The 20641-nt window shown below is 47.2% G+C and overlaps 1 protein-coding gene, 1 long non-coding RNA gene and 2 pseudogenes across 7 annotated transcripts in view; 1 reads left to right on the top strand and 3 right to left on the bottom strand.

The window, feature by feature from the left end:
* Positions 1–666, bottom strand: part of Itgal (integrin subunit alpha L) — a 37570-nt gene extending 36904 nt beyond the window's left edge. For 3 of the 6 annotated variants that reach the window (XR_015626290.1, XR_015626293.1, XM_087559943.1), the window contains exon 1: positions 520–666. Coding sequence is in view for 4 of the 6 variants with exons in the window: in XM_087559943.1 (XP_087416069.1) it covers positions 520–574 (55 nt within the window). In the remaining 2 variants the exon portion in view is untranslated. 6 annotated transcript variants of the gene reach the window in all.
* Positions 667–2158: 1492 nt separating this feature from the next.
* Ankrd37-ps1 (ankyrin repeat domain 37, pseudogene 1) lies at positions 2159–2856 on the bottom strand (annotated as a pseudogene).
* A 6938-nt stretch (positions 2857–9794) lies between these two features.
* On the bottom strand, positions 9795–19480 carry LOC147996975 (uncharacterized). The gene is made up of 5 exons (XR_015652596.1): positions 19098–19480; positions 17641–17810; positions 16503–16615; positions 14977–16381; positions 9795–9968 (listed from the first exon to the last, which is right to left on the bottom strand). It is a non-coding gene; the product is annotated as an uncharacterized LOC147996975 (long non-coding RNA).
* Positions 10269–10780, top strand: Ndufa13-ps4 (NADH:ubiquinone oxidoreductase subunit A13, pseudogene 4; annotated as a pseudogene).
* Positions 19481–20641: the final 1161 nt, after the last annotated feature.

The following is a 20641-nucleotide window of genomic DNA, read 5'->3' as shown; positions in this document are numbered from 1 at the left end:
CAGGTATCTCCTAAACTTTTAGAATCCAACACCCTCCCCCTTCCCCATCTCAGGCGGCTAGAGTGTCCTTTTCTGGCCCAACTTTCCTTACAGAAAGACTTAGTGCCTTGTGTCCTGGATGTCAGAGATGAGGATACCCTCTTCACCTTCCTTCAGGTAAAGGGAGGGCAGGTCTCCAAAGGGGAAAACCCTTGCCCAAAACTCCAAGGAGAGGAAATACAACAGAGGTGGAGTAGTAACCTGACCCAGCCTTCTCCTTCCATGCTGGGTCCCTCCAACCATCTATCTAAACCCTTGAAGGCCCACTCTGCCTCCCACCCACTCTTCCTTCCACGCTCTTCGATATCATGCTTCAAGTCTTCGTGAGTTCCCACCTCTCTCTCCGGGGATTCCTGGGTCCCACATCACCTACACCATCCGCCCCTTGGAGTAGCTCCTTGTCTTTTCAGCTCCACAGAGCCTTCTGGTTTCCCCTGTCACAGACAACATCCCTTTTCCCATCCCTCCCGGATTTCCTACCAAACAGCTGGAGCCCCAATAGCAGAAGTCTGGGGCCAGGGATCCGGAAACTCATCTGCGCCTAGGAGGGACCTATGGTCCAGACTGGATCTTAGAGAGCTCTTGAGATTTGCTGGCAACCTAGACCCGGAGGAAGAGGGAAATGGTGGTGCCTCTTGCATGGGGCCCCTTCCAGTAGAACTTTCTCAGGGCCGACAGGCTGATGACACTGGGTGGGGGTGGAGGGAGTGGTGTGCTCCTGTCCCGCTTGTGAAACCTCTCTGTTCAGAGAGGAAGTATAAGCAGGTTAGATACACTTCCTGTGCCTACTTGCATTTTCACATCATCCAAGAGCAGACAGCGAGGTGGCTAAATTACTGCCACTTCAGCTAGGCAACCTCCGCTCTCACACCAGGCCCCGGAAGACTCTTCAAAGCCTGATAAAAGAGGGGGGGCGAGGAAGGGAGGGAGAGCAGGGGTCTGGGGTGGGGGAGGGAGAGCAGGGGTCTGGGGGGGGGAGGGAGAGCAGGGGATCTGAGGGGGAGGGGAGGGAGAGCAGGGGGTCTGAGGGGGGAGAGGAGTAATGCTGTAATTATATTATAATCTAAAACAAAAGAGACAAACCAGATAGAGGGCTGCTCTGGAAACCTCCCTAAAGCATCACTGCTTGAACCACAGAGGAAGAACGTGGGTGACAAAGGATGCAGGAAAGATAGAGGCTGGAACAAGCTACAGAGGCTTCAGAGCTAATCTTGTTTCTTTTCTTTTTCCTTTTCTTCTCTTTCTTTCTTTCTTTCTCCTCCTCCTCCTTCTCCTCCTCCTTCTTTTTCTTCTTTTGCATTTTTTTTTTTGAGACAGGGTTTCCCTGTGTTGGGAACTCACTCTGTAGACCAGACTAGCCTGGAACTCAGAGATCTGAGATCTGCCTGCCTCTGGGATTACAGGTGTGCAAGCACCACCAACTTTTGACTAATTTTGTTTCTTAAAAACTGAAGTAAAATCCTTAGAATGGGAGAAATATTTGTAAATTGCATACACAATGATACAGATGCGCTCAAGAATATCTCTAAAGAACTCAGGACACAAAGACAACAATGACTCTAAAAAGACAACTTTGGGGCTGGAGGATGGCTCAGCGGTTAAGAGCACTGACTGCTCTTCCAGAGGTCCTGAGTTCAATTCCCAGCAACCACATGGTGGCTCACAACATCTGTAATGGGATCTGATGCCCTCTTCTGGTGTGTCTGAAGAGAATGACAGTGTATTCATATATAAAATAAATAAATCTTTTTAAAAAACCAACAACTTTGGGGCTTTTTTTTTTCTTATTTTCTTTATTTCTTTTCTTTAAAAAAATTACTGGGCCCATGAGATGGCTCAGTGGATAAAAAGATTTGAGGTGTTAGCCTGACAGTCCAAACTCCACTCACAGAACCCACATAAAGGTCAAAGGTCAAAGTTGTCTTCTGTCCTCCACATGTGCCCCACCCATCGTACACACAGTAATTTTTTTCCTTGAATATTCTTTTGATGAGTTAAATAACAAAACATGCACATCCAAAATATCGTAGTCATGTAAATTCATGTATGGATGAATGTTCCCTTCGCTTGGAAGAAAGCTTTCCTCCTCAAGAGTTTAGCCATGTGTTAAGCCAAAGCAATGGCTTGTAGATCTGTCTGAAGTGAATCCCGTCTTCAAGCCTCTTCTCTCCTCTTGCCCAAGACATCATCAACACTTTCTCTTCAACACTCTGCTCTCCACAGTTCTGAAACTCCACTTCTGTCTCAGCACAGGAGCTGGAGGGAGCTGGAGGGAGCATGGAGGGAGCATGGAGGGAGCATGGAGGGAGCTGGAGGGAGCTGGAGGGAGCATGGAGGGAGCATGGAGGGAGCATGGAGGGAGCATGGAGGGAGCTGGAGGGAGCTGGAGGGAGCATGGAGGTCACCCTCTGGTTGCTCACTTGATGATTTTGCTGTCTGCACACATTTGATCTTTGTTAGAAACCTGGCAAGCCACATGACCAAGCAAGATCTTCAGCCATTTGCCCATTCTTATTACATCCGTCAGTCTGGACCTCATTGGCCACCAGGAGGCTAAGGCATTCTAGGCTTCCGACTTTTGCTGCCTTGTGGAGTGGAGTTTGTCCCAACGCACCCAGTTGGTTGAGGTCAGAGCCTGTTTGCACTGCCAGAGAAGAAAGCACGCAAGCCTGCCACCTGCAGCTAGGTGAACAGGTGACTGCTCCTGGGATCCGGGGGTGGGGAGGTGGAGGGGGTGGGGTGTGCCCTGACTGATGCTCCTGTCTCCAGCAAATTCTCAAGGCCATCCTCCTCCAAGTTGCAACTAAGCAACAGCATCGCCCCCTTAAAGCAGATGGCAAGTGTCCCAGGGAGTTCAGAGAGACACTGTCGGGTAAAGAGTGCATGGGACTGCCCCAGTTCAGGAGAATTTCAATGAGACTTGTAGGGGGATGGCCCTTCCCAGCTACTCCGCAGCCTGGGAGCGTCCCCACCTCCCAGTTCTTTCTCAGCCCTGCAGTGGCCTCACCAGCTAACTTTTTTTTAAAAAATCAACGTTTTATAAATAATTTTTCAAAATTAAAAATAACAATATTTTCCCACAGTGCAGGCATCAAACTGATAAATTATTGCTCTGTTTCTGAGCTTCCCGCTCAGTTCATATTATTTATGGGGTTCTTTTGGCTTTGTTTTTGTTGGGGTCTTTTTGTTTTTCGTTTTGTTTTGAGACAAAGTTTCTCTCTGTGGCCCCGGCTGTCCTAGACTCACTCTGTAGACCAGGCTGGCCTCGAACTCATGGAGATCTGTCTGCCTCTGCCTCCAGAGTTCTGGGATTAAGGCCTGCGGCATCGTGCCGGCCATTTATGTATGTTTAGACAAGAGCTCTCCCACGGAGTACATCCCCACCACAGACAGACAGTTCTTTAACTCTGAAGTATAAATGGTTGACAAACACATGAAAGAATGCTCAGTAGAATTGGCTATGACAGGAAGAGCAGAGCAAGCCATGGCAGCCTGTGAGTCCTGCAACTGGGAGTGGAGAGTTGTGAGTGAGGTACGGCTAGGGCATGCTACTGCAGACAGACCCTGAAAACAGACTCAGGGAACACAGCCAAGTGCAAAGGTCACAAGGGGAACTTCATTTGAGTGATGTGTCCAGAATAAGTAAATGTTTTGTTTACGTGGTGTTGGAACTTGTATAGCGCCTCAGGCCTCTGTTTCAGCTGTCTATCATCGAGTCATCCCCAGCCCGCAGACTCGTAAGCCTAAGGAGACAGAGAGTGGATGAATGACTGTCAAGGAGCAGGAGGAGGAAGAAAAGTGGATGCTGCTGATGGAAGGGGTTAAGTTCTTTAGGTGATGCTTAAGAGTCTGGGTTGAGATGGTACAGATGAGTGTACAACTTCATGAGCATATGTGTGAGAAACATTTTCACATGAGTGTGTGTGCGAGCGTGTGTGTCTGTGTGTGTGTCTTGTATGTGTGTGTCTTGTATGTGTGTGTCTCTGTCTCTGTCTCTCTCTCTCTCTCTGTGCACATACACGCCCCGTGTTTGACTTTTGTTTAAGATAGGCTCTTGATTGGTCCAGGCTGGCCTTATACAGCAATCTTCTGTTTGGCCTTGCAGAAGCAACACACTAGGTTTGACTATATTAACAGTGGCTGAATTAGCCACTTACTTTTTGACATAAGTGTCAAAAGCGTGCAGTGGAAAGAACACTTAGTCAGCGCACTGTGCTCCCGAGGTTGGGTGTCTAACTGCAGAAAGATAAAAATGAGAGATGTCTCTTACCGGGAAGAAAAATCAACTCAAAGTGGATCAAAGTCTTAAATACTGAAACTGTACAGGAAAACATGAGGGAAATACACGTCACGATACAGTCTAGACCAGCTGTGGTGGCACATGCAGGCAGAGGGACCTCTGAATTTGAGGGTAGCCGGTCCACAGAGAAAATCCCAGACAAGACAGGGCTACATCCATCAGAAAGGGAAAGAGGAAATAGAACAAATGATCAATAAGTATTTTTTTTAAAGTGTTCAATATCCACAGTCAGAGAGATGTAAATTAAAACTTCTACATCCTGCCTCACCCTAGTCAAAATGGCTGATGTGATGAAATCCAACACCAAACACTGATGAGGATGTGAAGAAAGAGGATCCCTTATTTACTGCTGGTGGGCATGCCAACAAATACAGCATTACGGAAATCAATATGGAGATTTCTCAAAAAATTAAAACTATAACTACCACATGACCCAGCTCCACTACATCTGGACATGTACCCATGATAAATGCCTCATCACAGAGCCACGTGTATCCTATACTCACAGTAGCAGGGAAACTGAGGCAGCTCAGATGTCCATCAAGTGATGACGGACAGACACATGTAGTATAGAACGTTCTGGAATGCTGTTCAAATGTGAAGAAAGTAAAGCTGTGAGATTTGTAGGAAAGTGAATGGATCTGGAAAGTATAATATTAAATGAAGTACCGAACTCAGAAAGACAAATACATAACGTTGCTTATCATTTGCGGGAATTAGTCTTTAAAGTACAAATGTATTTGTATGAGCAGGTGTAGGTATGAATAAAGCCTAAAGAACAAAGAAGGGAACTGGGCAGTGGCACGCATGCCTTTGATCCCAGCACTTGGGAGGCAGAGGCAGGCAGATCTCTGAGTTCAAGGCCAGCTTGGTCTACAGAGTGAGTTCCAGGACAACCAGGGCTACGCAGAGAAAACTCTGTCTGGACAAAAAATTTTGATGCAGTAAGAGCAGGTGGATCAAGAGTTCAAGATCATCCTCAGCTGCTTTGTGAATCCAAGGCCAACCTGGAGTATATGAGACTCCATCTCAGAGACAGAACAAAACGATATTTGCATGTGTATATTTCAAAAATCTTGAAGATGAAGCTGGTGAAATAAGTGAGTGTGTTAAGACACGAGCCTTATGTGTAATTTTACTATTTATAGAAGCATAAAAACAGGCCAAGGTGTCACCTAAACCTGTAATCCCAGCTAATTGAGAGGCCGAAGCAGGAGAATGGCAAGTTTGAACCTTGGTAACTGAGTTAGGAAGACTCTGTCTCAAAAGCAAGGGGAGGATGAAGCTGGGGCGGTAGGTCAAGGGCACGGCACTGGACATGTTGTCCTTGGCTCCAGGTTCTCTCCCATGCTGAGTAAGAGCGCAGAGGTGCTGCGTTACGGTTTAATTCTCTGTGCTGAGCAATCTTTTCAGCCTTCAAGGCTTTCCTCACTGGTGCCCCCTCCCATCTCTCTCGCTCTCGGCTCTCTCCAAGGTTTCTCGGTGTAGCCTTGGCTGGCCTGGTACTCAGAGGTCTGCCATTCCCTGCTTCCCAGACAATGGGTTCAGCACTATGCCCATCTCCTAAACCGCCATCTAGCTGGATTCAGGAGGCTTGGATTGCTGTCTGTATGCAGGTGAGGGCAGCAAAAGATAAGGCTAGAGTCTGTGATTGGGCAGTGAAAAAGGAAGGCAGGTTGAGAGTTTTAGAGACAGGACAGAGAGGGAGAGAGAGAGACAGAGAAGAGAAAAGGACAGAGAAAGATGGAGGAAGAGTGTGAAACAGATCCACGCGGCTTGAAATAGCCACAGGTAGCTATGGGTATCATAGAAGAGCAATAGAATAATATAGGGCAATTTGTCCAGTCTAGGTGGGCAGCTTGCATCAGTGTTAATTGGCTCTGAGTTCATTGTGTGAGCGTTTTGTGATTGAGAACTTACTGTTATAAATCTGGCTGATAATTTAATTTACAAGTCTCTGGAGTTTTGAATTTAATGGGTTACAGAGATTTCTGACAGCTAGCCATAGGGGGTGAATGACTGGGAGTGTGAGCGGTTTGGAGGCAAGTGGGAATTCCGGCAGACCCCACATGGGGATAGCCATGGGGGCAGGGAGACTGCTGCGGCCGGAGAGTAGCTGGCAATAGCATGGATTGTGTTTTAATAATTACATGCAACAAGACGGAACTTAACATTTGGTTCATCCTGAGGCTGAAGGGAACCAGATCTTCCTCCAGTTTTGAATCTGTCACATTGAGCAAGTTATGAGCTTCCAAAATGCAGCAGAGGATCAAAAATAGAATGAGCATTCTCATCACAAAAAGAGAAACAGGGAAGTTGGAAGCCCAGTGTAAGGGGCAGGAAAGGAGGCCCTCACAGCTGGGTAATCCCAACTGAAGCAGGGGAATTTTGTGACATTCAAGGTCAACTTGAGCTACATAGTGCAATGGCTCAGGAGATAAAGGTGCCCAAGCTGGTGGCTCTCAAACTCCTACTACTCCAGCTCCAAGGATCTGATGTCTCCATCTGGCCGTCCTGGACTCCCCACACACATCAATTAAATAAAGCCTTTTTAAAAGGAGAAAGGGACAGACTATCCCTTGAGACTGTTTATGGGGTACCAACACTGTCTGTGAGGGCAGAGCCCTCGTAGCTGCCATGCTAAGAGGACGGGAAGGAAGGGGCAAGCATGACAGCTGGGCATAGTGACCAGCACCTTTTGTTCTGGGAATTGAGCCGAGGGCCTCAGCCCAAGTTCTACTGAAATACACCTCAGTCTGCTTCTCACTTTTTACTGCCACCTTGGAATCTGAGTTCCAGTTCCTGGAGAGATATGTGTGTTTGAACCACAGCAAATACTTTGTTTGTTTATTGTTTGTTTTTCCTTCTGTTTAAGAACTGTGGGGCTGGGGCTGGAGAGATGGCTTGGGAGTTATGAGCATTGGCTGCTCTTCCAGAGAACCAGGTTCAATCCCAGCAACCACAGCTCATAACTTTGTAGCTCCAATTCCAGGGGACCTGACACCTTCATAGAGATATAAGCAGGCCATGTATGGAAGGAAAGGAAAGACTAATGCATAAACTAATGATAAATCTTAAAAAACAAAACTACAAGGCTGAGGAAGCTGTGAGGCTCAAGAGTTACAGGAAGTCAGTGGTCAAGAGAGTGATTCCCCTGAGGAACTTGGCCACAAAGATATTAGACTGGGACCACATTGGGGAAGTCCTGAGGCAACACGTGTTTCTCTGTCTCTGTCTCTATCTCTGTCTCTGTGTCTCTCTCGTTCACACACACACACACACACACACACACACACACACACATAACTCACACACACGTATGCACACACATACTAACACATACACAGTCATACAGTCTCTTGTGCACACACACACACTCTCACACACATACACACACACGTATGCACACACATACTAACACATACACAGTCATACAGTCTCTTGTGCACACACACACTCACACACTCTCACACACACACATACACACACATACTAACACATACACAGTCATACACAGTCTCTTGTGCACACACACACTCACACTCTCTCTCTCACACACACACACACAGTCATACAGTCTCTTGTGCACACACACACACACTCTCACACACACACATACACACACGTATGCACACACATACTAACACATACACAGTCATACACAGTCTCTTGTGCACACACACACACACTCACACACACATACACACACGTATGCACACACATACTAACACATACACAGTCATACAGTCTCTTGTGCACACACACACACTCACACTCACACACACACACACACACACACACACACACACACACACACACACATCTTCCTGGTCAGTTATCAAGTCCTTTGAACTATCTCTCATCCTCATTCTTTCTCCTCAGACTTTTCTTTGATCCTCCCTGGATCTAGTGGTCATAACAAAGCTCTTCTCCCCCAGTCTTCTCCCTCAAAGGGACTGCCATATTAACTTCAGAAACATGAGTGTGGCCCTCGTCAGCTCTGTAAACTTCTGACAGCTGGGCATGATGGCACACGACCGTAATCCTGACATTTGAGTGTTTGAGTCAGGAAGATTACAAGGTCCAGGCTCAAAGCTAAGGCCAAACTGGGCTACATAGCAAGACCCTCTCTTTCTCAGAGATGGAGGCGAGGGGAGGGGAGAATGTAGAATAGTGACAAACACCTCTAATCTTAGCATTTGGGAAGAGGCAGAGACAGGAAGACTGCTATTTAAGCTAAAAGAGACTCTGTCTCAGAAAACCAAAACCAAAACCAAAGGGGGAAAACAATGGACCAAATTGCCAGGCATGGTGTGGCACGCCTTTAATTCCCATACTCAGGAGGTGGAAGAAGGTGGGATCTCTGTGTTCAAGACCAGCCTGATTTACAGAGCAAGTTCCAGGACAGCCAGAGATACACAGAGAAACCCTGTCTCAAAAAACAAACAAACAAAAAGAAGTAGATGCAAACTTTTTTTTTCTCTAAAAGCACAGTTAACGGGGCTGGGGGTTTAGCTCAGTGGTAGAGCGCTTACCTAGGAAGCGCAAGGCCCTGGGTTCGGTCCCCAGCTCCGAAAAAAAAGAACCAAAAAAAAAAAAAAAAAAAAAAAAAAAAAAGCACAGTTAGCTGACTTAGAAAAATAAAAGTTTGAAAACACACCACAAATTTAGGTGAGACACTTTTAAAGATAGTTTAGATGGCAATCAAGACTAACTTCCGAAAACTACTTTGACACGTGCCAGCACAGGTGCTCTTCGAAACTCCATGGGAGTCACCACCACTGGCACGCACCTGGATTTACAGCACACTCTCCTTATGCACGCACTTTCTGTTTGGAGCAGAACCCGACACTAAGAGATGCCAGGTGAATTTCCGTACTGTGGCTTCAATGAAATGACTGCTGCCACATGCAGCCCTAAGACCTTCACGGTTCAATATCAAAAGCAAAGGCAAGAATAGGAAGACCAGAGGTCTCCCCATTTGCAAAACTCCTGCAAAAGGAAAAACCAAATCCACTCACTGCTCTCTGAAGGCAAGGCCCTGCCTGCTGAGGACCTGAGGGATGAGGGCCCAGGTCTCTGTGCTGACAGGGCACAGCTGGAAACCCATTTCTAGGGTGACTCTTCCTTCCTGTTTTACACTAGTGAGGTAAGGACAGCTCTGCAAAGCTCTGCTTCTAAGGTGACCTCAATGCTCAGACAGAAGTCAACAGGGTGATCAGGAAATGGCAACATGACTTGCAAAATTTGTCACCACCAGGACTGTTCTCCTTGCATTTATCAGTCAAAGACAGCACAGGTCTACAATTCTCCATTAAGCATGGTGCCACCCACCTGTGATACTAGCACTTGGGACTCCGAGTTTAAAGCCGGCATGGCCACAAAGTGACATTCTGTGTTAGGGTTCTACTGCTATGAAGAGACATCATGATCACGACAACTCTTTTTTTAAAAAAAAGACTTATTTATTTATATGAATATACTGTAGCTGTCTTCAGACACACCAGAAGAGGGCATCAGATCCCATTACAGATGGTTGTGAGCCACCATGTGGTTGCTGGGAATTGAACTCAGGACCTCTGGAAGAGCAGTCGGTGCTCTTAACTGCTGAGCCATCTCTCCACATAAACTTTTCAAATCAGGACTGGAGAGATGGCTCAGCAGTTAAGAGCACCACTGCTGGTTGGGGATTTAGCTCAGTGGTAGAGCTCTTGCCTAGCAAGCGCAAGGCCCTGGGTTCGGTCCCCAGCTCCGAAAAAAAGAAAAAAGAAAAAAAAAAAAAAAGCACCACTGCTCTTCCAGAGGACCTAGGTTCAATTGCCAGCACCCACAGAGCAGCACAAACCCGTATGTAACTCACACCTTCACCCAGCCATACATACAGGCAAAACACCAATGCATATGAAATAAATTTTTTTAAAAATATTTTTCAGGGATCCTGAAAGTATGTCGGCGTCGAAGGTGAAGCAGGACATGCCCCCACCAGGGGGCTACAGCCCCATCGATTACAAGCGGAACCTGCCCTGCTGGGGACTGTCGGGATACAGCATGTTTGCTTTGGGCATCGGGGCCTTGATCTTTGGCTACTGGAGAATAATGAGGTGGAACCAGGAGTGTAGGCACCTGCTGATCGAGGACTTGGAGGCCAGGATCGCCCTCATGCCACTCCTCCAGGCAGAGAAGACCGCAGGACCCTGCAGATTCTTCGGGAGAACCTGGAGGAGGAGGCCATCATCATGAAAGATGTGCCCAACTGGAAGGTGGGGGAGTCTATGTTCCATACCACACGATGGGTGCCACCCCTCATCGGCGAGCTTTATGGGTTACGCACCAAGGAGGAGATGGAGAACACGAACACCAACTTCGGCTTCACCGGGTACACTTAGGGCCTGAGCCGACGTGCATAATAAAGAATAGTCAAATAAACTGTTGGAAAAAAAATATTTTTCAAATGAAATAGAGGTGAAAGGAAGTCCTGGTCAATCCCTGACTAGTGTGCCTTGGTGGGCCTAGGGGCGGATCCCAACACCACCAGTAAGACTAACAAACAGAGGGTGGTTGGAGAGTGGAGACAGGAAAGAGATGTACACATTTCAATTAAAACTGAACTAAAGGACTGGAGAGATGGCTCAGCTGTTAAGAGCACTGACTGCTCTTCCAAAGGTCCTGAGTTCAAATCCCAGCAACCACATGGTGGCTCACAACCATCTGTAATGAGATCGGATGCCCTCTTCTGGTGTGTCTGAAGACTGCGACAGTGTGCTCATATACACAAAATAAATAAAAACTGAACTAAAATCTTTTTTTAAAAACTGAGAGAAAGTACATGCACACAGTCACCAATGTCTTGTACTCCGGCCCAGGGGATCTACAAAGACCACTAGCTGAAACGTGGGCTCACTGGTTAAGAGCACTTGTCGCTCTCACAGAGGACCTGAGCTCAGTTCCTAGCACCCACAGCATGGTTCACAACCATTCCTAACTCTAGTTTGGGAAAACTGGATGTCCTCTTCTGACCACCAGGCACTCACACACGGGTCACACATGCACATGCATACAAAACACTCATAACAAATAAAATAAGTAGATACTAAAGAATGAGAAAAGGCTAACAGTAACAACTGAACAGTCTCCACAGCTAATGGCTGCCCTAGTCATTCCAGGTGCTGCTGTGTCACTTTTGTGGCTCTTAAATCTTGCATCAGCAAAAGTGTAGCAGGTAGGGAGCCTCTGGCCGCTCTGGGGGTCTATGGACCTCTGAACAGGAACTCTGGCCCGCTAGCCAGGTGGGGCCTCCTTGCTTTTTTCCAGTCCCACCAGACTGATCATCCACAGGCCATAGACAAACCAGTTAAATGTCTCTGCAGAAGCACGTACGTGGGATGGGCATACTGGCGGCACTCAGCTGGTGTCTTCTGGCTTACATTCCACACCTACCACTTCCTCTCCAGTGTGATGACACAGGAGCTTTGGTCATCTGACAGTAGTGTAGGGGTCACCTCAGTGCTTCAAGAGATAAGGAGACGCTGTCTTAGAGAAAGTGTGTCTCTACACGTCCACCACCATATTCCAAGATATCCTACATCACAGATCTGAGAGTAAGTGAACATGGTTGTCTCAAGTTCTAGGAAGTTGTCTCTTTAAATTTCTGAGGGCGGGCTAAGCTGAATATACCATAGGTAAGAGTTCTGTCAGGATGGTATCTCTTGGGGATTGTATTCACACAGAGCAGGCAAGCATTCCTTCCCAACCTCTGAGCTGTGGTTTGTTGTTGTAAAAATATAAAAATAGGGGCTGGGGATTTAGCTCAGTGGTAGAGCGCTTGCCTAGGAAGCACAAGGCCCTGGGTTCGGTCCCCAGCTCCGAAAAAATGAACCACAAAAAAAATATATATATAAAAGTAAATAAGGTATTGTTGTCTTTTACCCCACTAGGTCCACACCCCAGTGCCCCAAGATATCTGCTAGTTATCTTGGAGGAAACACATCCCAGCTGCACACTTTCCTACATTCAAACCCTCACATAAAAGAACACACAACACAATAATCTTTGACCCAATTGGTAAGATATAGTTGCCCACTTAAACATACAAAGCCCGGTACCATCCATTCCTTGAGAACATTAATAACAACCTGTAAATACACAGAGCAGAATCTTAACATCACCTGCCATGGCTTTTCCCCTCTCTCCGTCTCGTCTCTCCCTTTCTCTTCTCTTCCTTCAAACTTCCCCTCCCGCCCATCCTTCCTTCTCCTCCAATGACAGGCCTCCTTCTATCCTGTACCTGCCCCTCACCTGTACTTTACAAAGTCAATGCGGAAAAGGTTCTGGTGAAGTCACCTGATTCCTGATTATGTGACTAGGCGGCTGTCCTCGGGGCAGTGGAATTAGCATCAAAATACAGATAACTTCAGGGCAAAGCACAACAGTGGTTGATTTTGTGAATGGTCAAAATGTGGTTGGTTTTGTGTATGGCCAAAAGAGCTTGGGGTTTACAGCCAGTGACCTGAGAGCCAGTGACTGGCTCTGCCTTGGCTGTACTGTTGAGCATTTCCCTCTGGGAGCCTGGGACTTCTGCTACCCACAGCTTTGATCCTACAAAACATGCCATGCCTGCATCCATATGGGAAGAGAGCCCTGTCACTGCCTTACCAGCACACCTCTTAAATGGAGTGATGGGAGACGTCTCTTTCGGCAGCCTCAGCCCCCAGGTTCACATTCACTGAACTGAGAAGGCCTTCAAGGCAGGTGTGTGTGGTGTGTGTGTGTGTGTGTGTGTGTGTGTGTGTGTGTGTGTGTGTGTGTGCTTTCCAACTACTATTGGGACAGAGGCTTTTACCTACTGGGCCATTTTGCTGGTCCAAAAAACACACGAGTGCCGCCAATCTGAACTCTGGTCCTCATGCTTGCACAGCAAAAAATTTTTTTTTTAAGATTTATTTATTTATTATACATAAGTACACTGTCGCTGTCTTCAGACACACCAGAAGAGGGCATCAGATCTCATTACAGATGGTTGTGAGCCACCATGTGGTCACTGGGAATTGAACTCTGGAAGAGCAGTCAGTGCTCTTAACCGCTGAGCCATCTCTCCAGCCCTCACAGCAAATGTTTTAATGTGTGCACGCACAGTCAATCTCCTGCCTGAGTAGAAAGAAGCCTCCAAGTCCAGAAGAAGGCAAATGTCTACCTCATAGTCATAAGCCATGACCAAAGGAAGTCCAGAACTTTCTCTTATTCTATACTGAAATAAAGGCAAAAGGAGGCACAGTAACAGGCAGACAGCAGACATCATCAGATGGGGTCTCACGGTGAGGCTGGGACTGACTAGGAAGTCGAGGCAATAAATGGAAGTTCCCAGTTGAGCTTTCTCTCTGAGGATGAGCTTCCCATCTCTTTATCACCGTAGGCATTTTATACGTGGTAAAGTCTGTTGGGAAGGATTTACCCACAAGTCGTTCTCAAGAACACATCCCTATGTGGGTTTGGAGTAAGGTTTTGTCTCATTTTCCTTTTTTGAGACAGGGTCTCACTATGGATCCTTGGCTGGCCTGAAACTCAGAGATCTGCTTACCTCAGCCTCCGGGGTACTGGGACTCAAAGTGTGCGCCAACATTGCCAACAAGGATATCGAGTTTTTGGGGTTTTTTTTTTTAAGATTTTATTTATTTTATGTATGTGAGTACATTGTACCTGTCTTCAGACACCAGAAGAGGACATGGGATCTCTGTTACAGATGGTTGTGAGCCACCATGCGGTTGCTGGAATTTGAACTCAGGACCTCTGGAAGAGCAGTCAAGTGCTCTTAACTGCTGAGCCATCTCTCCAGCCCGAATATCGAGTTTTTTTTTTTTTTTTTGGTTCTTTTTTTCGGAGCTGGGGACTGAACCCAGGGCCTTGTGCTTCCTAGGTAAGCGCTCTACCACTGAGCTAAATCCCCAGCCCCAGATATCGAGTTTTTAATACCCATACCTGCTTGTTGTTTTTTTCCTGCTATAGCACGTGAGGAGCAGTCGACCCAGCACCAAGGGCTTGGAGGAGACAAGTGTACACCTTCTTGCTCTTGAGACCTGCTTTCAACAAACAGAAGCAGCATATAACAATTACCAACATAATTCATATTGCAATATAAATGTGTGCGCATGTGCGTGTTTGCGTGTGCATGTGTGTGTGAGAGAGAGACAGAGGAGGAGAACATGAGCATGCATGGGCATGCGTGTGTGCTAGAGCACTATTTGATATCTAACAATGGAGGATTAGCTAGCGTGGTTGTCATGATGACGGAAGCAGAGTGAACAAGCTACAGAACAGAGGTGCCAGCTTGCCTATCTCCTAGACAGGAAGTTATTCTTTCCTGCCACTTCTCTGCCCCCCCCCTTTTTTTCCGAAGCTGGGGACCGAACCCAGGGCCTTGCACTTGCTAGGCAAGCACTCTACCACTGAGCTAAATCCCCAACCCCTCTGCCCCCTTTTTTTTAAACCTTGGAGAGAGAACCCTGTTGCACATGCCGGGAAAGTGCTTGCACCCTACCTAGTCTTAAACTCTCCTTAATAAATGTATTTAAAAAGGGATATTTTTAAGGTGGCATTGTTATTATTTCTAAATCATAGGGATGTCTTGAGTTGTATCTAGAAACAGAAGATGAAGTTTTAAGAAATGTCTGGAGACCTGGCTCAGACTGTTCTGCCAGAGGGTTGGACACCTAGCACACAGGTGGTGCACACAGATATGCATGCAGGCAAATCAACCATTCCCTTTAGATAAAAATAAATTAAGAACTCACAAAAGAGGGTTGGGGATTTAGCTCAGTGGTAGAGTGCTTGCCCAGCAAGCACAAGGCCCTGAGTTCGGTCCTCACCTCCGGAGGGGAAAAAAACAACTCACGAAAGCCTCTTTATAAAACAAGAAAGAAACTTCTGTGTGCTGCTAGATATGTAATTTTTTTTTTTTTTTTTTGGTTCTTTTTTTCGGAGCTGGGGACCGAACCCAGGGCCTTGCGCTTCCTAGGCAAGCGCTCTACCACTGAGCTAAATGAGATATGTCATTTTTAAATTAAAAGTACCTTCCTCCTGTGGTAGGAACTGAACCTAGGGCCTTACGTTTGAAAGGCAAGCACTCTACCATTGTACTAAATCACAAACCCATTCTTCATCTTTGTTTCGTTTAAGACAAGGTCTCCTGTGGTTCAGGATGTCCTCAAGCTGACTCTGCGATCAAGGCTAACATTGAACTCCTGGTTCTCCTGCCTCCAGTTGCCAAGTGCTGCTGAGAGCGGATGCGTCCCACCATGCCTGCGTGCTGGGCTCGGGACTGTTGGGAACAAGCAAAAGAAACATTCGAAGTACTACCATTTCCTTTGCAGACGCCATGTAATCACAGGGAGAAATTCAAGATCTCAGGCCCTAGGGGAGCTGGGGACTTCTCAAGAGCTGAGCAGCTTCTGTTATAAGGACACAGTTGTCTGGATCCAGACTCCTCAGGACAACTTGTAAGGAGACAGTTGTCCCACTTCAGACACAAGGATAATTTCTCTGGCTTACTGGCAAGGTCAAACTAAGGTCATGTTCCCAGATCCAGGAACCTCCTCCTAACCTGATTGGTGGAAACTCCCCTGCCCTTCACCTTATATCAAAAATGATTGGACATTACTACAGCCCACCCTTCACTGTGTGGTCTCATCCTTTATGCTGTATGCTGTCCCTTCAGGGTCGTAATTCAGTTCCATATTACTTTTATAATTAGGAAAGGATAATAAAGGTTTCCAATAGTTTTGTAAACAACAATGTCGGTATTGTCCTCTTCCCCATTCCCGTATGGAAAACACATCTAGCAAACACTTGAAGGGGTCTCCGGCCTTTCCACGTTGTGAGGTGGTGTCGTCATCTACAGGCGTGTTGATCTTGTTCCTAGATATCCAGGGACACAAGGCTCTCTTTGCGCTCTGGGATCACAGAACCCAGTGAGTGATACAAGCTTAAGAGAGCCCAAGGTTGCCTGGCACCCCATGGTGTGAACTTCATTCTGTGTGACGACAGCGCTTTCTGAGCAGAGGGGAAAAAAACATTGGCAAAGGGCTTTGAGTGGCTGTGCCAAGACCCAGAGGCAGATGAGCATTGTCCATCCCCTCCCCACACCCCGTTGTTCAAGTCACCCCGTCCTCACTGGGCATCCGTTGTTTACTGCTCCTGCAGTCTCTGCTCATCCTGCAGCCTGAACAGTCCTCCACAACAACCCCGCCATGCCCTCCACAGCTAAAAATCCTCCTCTGTTCTCTTCTGTGAGAGAGAGAGAGAGAGAGAGAGAGAGAGAGAGAGAGAGAGAGGCAGGCAGAGGGAGAGAAAGAGAATTCTTGGGTTTTTGTCTTTTGTTTTTGAGACAAACTGTTATGTAGCTGAGATTGGTCTTCAACTTGCTATGTAGCTAAGGATGGTCTTGAACTTCTAAACCTCCTGCTTCTACCTCCTAAGTGCTAGGACTCCTAGTAGATGCCAGCATGACAAGAGCCATGGAAGCTTGCACACAGGAAGTTCAGTTGGCTTTACCTTCAAAATCTTTCCAGACTCTGCCTTTCGACATTTGTGGAGTGCCCAATGCAGGGCACACCACTGTTGTTCCCTGGGTTTCTGGAGGACATTTGTAGCTATTACTCTGTTTCAACCTCCCACCCCACCACCCTCAGTCAGCCCTCTTTTCTAAAAGCGCAGCACATCCTGGCCCTCTCTAGTGTCCCTGACGAGGCCTCCTCCTCTCCCTCACCCCTTGCTGCCGGGCACACCTGTCTCTCGATGTTTCTCTCCCACACCAGGTTCACTCTACAGCAGCCTTAGGCGCTGTGCTGCCTCTGCCCTAAAGGCCTCTCCCCAGACTGTCACTTTCCTCTTTCAAACCCATCCTGCTCCTGCCATCTCTGAGCTCCCCCTATGCAACTCCTCTGGGATTCAGAGACAGCCTTTCTCTCTCTGGTTCTTTCTTTACCTGTCTGCCCCCAACCCCTCCATCCCCACCTGACCCCTCTACTCCAACACCACTTGACCCTCTCTTCCCCCAACTCTACCCCAACCACCCCTCTCCTCCCTTCCCTCACCCCTCCACCCCCCCCTCTCCTTTCCCCACTTCACCCCTCACCTCACCTTTCCTTTTCCTGCCCCTCCCTCTTCCCCCTCACCCCTCCAATCCCTCCTCCCTTCCCCCACCCCACCCCTCCTCTCCACCACTCCCCCACCCTAGCCCTCCACTCTTACCCACACCCCAACCCTCCACCCCTCACCCCCACTCCCCGCAGGCGATGACTCGAATTTACCCAACTCTGTCACTCAAGCTCTTCCCCCTTCTGACAGTGATGGTGGACAGGGTGTGAGGGCTGTGGTTCTGGGTGTCAATCTCAAGTCTTTCCAGGCAGATCCTGTTGTTAGAAGCCCCCACAGAGCAAGTTCCAGGAAGGTGGGGGCTGAAACTGAGGCTGAACCTGGCCTAGGAACACCAGAAGAGTCAAAGTGCAGGGAGAGAAGACATCACTGTGGGTCTCCAGGTTTAACTGCTGTGTTTGCCTGCATGTCTGTCTGTCTGTCTGTCTGTCTGTCTGTCTGTGCACCACGTGTGCACATGGTGCCCAAAGAGGCCAAAAGAGGGCACTGGACTTCCTGAAACTGGAGTTACAGATGTTTGTGAGCCACTATGCGGGTGCTGGATTGAACCTGGATCCTCTGGCAGAGCCATCAGTCAGTGCTCTTAACCAGAGTCAGCTCTCCAGGCGTCTAGAATAATTCTTTAACAAAGAAGCCAGCTAGTGTAGCCCAATACACAGACTCCTGTAACAAACTGAAATTGTTAGTCATGCAACAATTGATGAGCGTGGGAGCCCTGGGCTCTGCCTGCTGCCCTCCTGTAAGGCTCTGAGTTGCCTGACTTCTTCCTTCAGCTCCACTTTCCCACTCACTAGGCACAAGTCATTTCATTCAGGCTCCTTCTCAGTCACCGTCAGGACACTCACTTATAAACCACATCTCCCCCTCAGATCTCTCCGTAGCCTTCATCTCGAGAGGCTGCTCTTGGTTGCTGTCTGGTCCCACTAGTGTAAGGACAGCAGGCCTTAGTTTTTGTTTTTTTGGGTTTTGTGTGTGTGTGTGTATGTGTGTGTGTATGCCCTCGTGCATTCGTGCATGTTTGGGCATGCATGTGAGCCACTACACACATGTGGAAGTTAGAAGACAACAGGTAGGAATCAGCTCTCTCTTTCTACCATGTAGATCCCAGGTATTGAACTCAGAAATGCAGGTTGGCAGCAAGAGTCATCACACGATGTACAGTTGCCAGCTTGACAGTGGGCTTTGTCTGTCATGCTCATTGCTGTGTCTCTGATGACTAGTGCAGTGGCTGGCACAGAGGAGGTCATACGTGTGTTTTTTAATTTTAATTTTTGAGATAGGGTGTCATGGAGCCTAGGGTAGTCTGGTACTTGCTGTATAGCCAAGCATGACTTGGCCTCCTGATGAACCTTGATTCTACCTCCTAAGTGCCTGGGTTATAGGAAAGTGCTACCTCTCCTGGTTCCCAAACTTTTGTTTGTTTTAACTGAGGAATAAAAACCTAAAAGTTATGTGTACTAGTGGGGTATCATGATTCTAAGCATTCTGCACAACTGGACCCTGCTTTTGTGAAGAGAAACACACACACACACACACACACACACACACACACACACACACACACACACACTTAAATTTAAAACAAACTCCAGGGAAGAAGGCTATCTTTTACCTTGTGATTTTGATCCTAGTGGCTGGCCCCATTGCCGTGGGCCTGTAGAGAGGCAGAGTGTCACCACAGAAGAGTGTGGCAGAGCTGCAAGCTGGTGGCAGTCAGGAAGAAACCAGAGCAGCAGAAAGGAGTAGAGAGAAGACACGCCCTTCAGGACCTCGGTGGCTATGTCTTCTGACCTAGTCCCCCTTCTAGTTTATCACCCCCTCCAATACCCCAAGTTACGAATCCATTCCTGAATCAGTCTATTGATTAGATCAGAGCCCTCAAGGTCCAACAACCTCAAAACAACCAGATCCATCAACTGGGGCCCAAGTGCCCCACACATGAGCCTTTGGGGACATTGCATACCCAGACATGAGCCTACATGACTGTCATCAAATAGGACAAATTTTAATCATGAGGGGAAAGTCCAAAGGACAAGAGAGAAAGTAAACAATAGGCCTCCTAGACTAGACACTGTTTAACTTACCAGCTGACGCCAGACTTTCTTTTTCCCTCTGACACAGGCGGCTCCTTCAGGTGTACCATATGCTGAGAAGCTGCAAAGGCCTCTATGCTTGACTCTGTCCGAGTGCAAACTCCTAATCAGGAATAACGAGTCCCAATTTATTGAAGTGGCATGGAGGGGCAGGATGTTCTATCAGTTCCTCAAGGTCACAGCCTGATTACATTGAGTGTAAAAGCTAGGCCAAGATCAAAGGTCAGGTTAGGGTGGGAGATCGTGAAGCTCATTGGTAGGCTAGCCCTACATCCCCTAAAGACCAAGGCAAGAGGATGGAGGAGGACAAGCCTAGAAAAGAGGGAGGCCAGCAGAGTGGAGAGGGATGGAAAGAGCTACAGGGCTAAATATGACACAGTATATATTCGAGAACTGTCATTGGAAATAAATTATGTATAATTAATGCCTTACGAAATCCCTGAAAAAAGGTCTTTTGTGTCCACATCTATTGTTTTATCACTGCACCATGATTTGCTTTTATAAATTCTTTTTTTTTCTTTTTCTTTTTTTCGGAGCTGGGGACCGAACCCAGGGCCTTGTGCTGGGCAATATAAATTCTAAAATATACTTTACTTCTCCTAAATTACATTGTATTTAGTGTGTGCATATGATGTATGTTTCTATGTGGGTGTGAGTGTATCTACATGGGTATGTATAATAAGCAGTGTATGTGTGCATGCATGTATGGGACCCTGTGGGAGTCAATTCTCTCCTTCTGATGCTTCTGAGTCCCTGGTATCAAACCCAGGTCCTCAGGCTTGGTGGCCAGCCGCTTTACCCTGAGCTTTCTTTTTTCCTCTTTTCTTTTCTTTTCTTTTTTTTTTTTTTTTTCCTTTTTCTTTTTTTCGGAGCTGGGGATCGAACCCAGGACCTTGCGCTTTCTAGGCAAGCGCTCTACCACTGAGCAAAATCCCCAACCCCTCTTTTATTTTCTTTTTTTTTTTAAGAATATTTATTTATTTATTTATTTATTTATTTAGTATACATCATACAGCTTTCTGCCTGCATGTATGCCTGCAGGCCAGAAGAGGGCACCAGACCT

This window comes from Rattus norvegicus, chromosome 1, assembly GCF_021556685.1.
Source record: "Rattus norvegicus strain SHRSP/BbbUtx chromosome 1, alternate assembly SHRSP_T2T, whole genome shotgun sequence".
Taxonomy (NCBI): Eukaryota; Metazoa; Chordata; class Mammalia; order Rodentia; family Muridae; genus Rattus; species Rattus norvegicus.
Note: the sequence above shows the minus strand (reverse complement) of the source record. Positions and strands in the feature narration are given on the sequence as shown.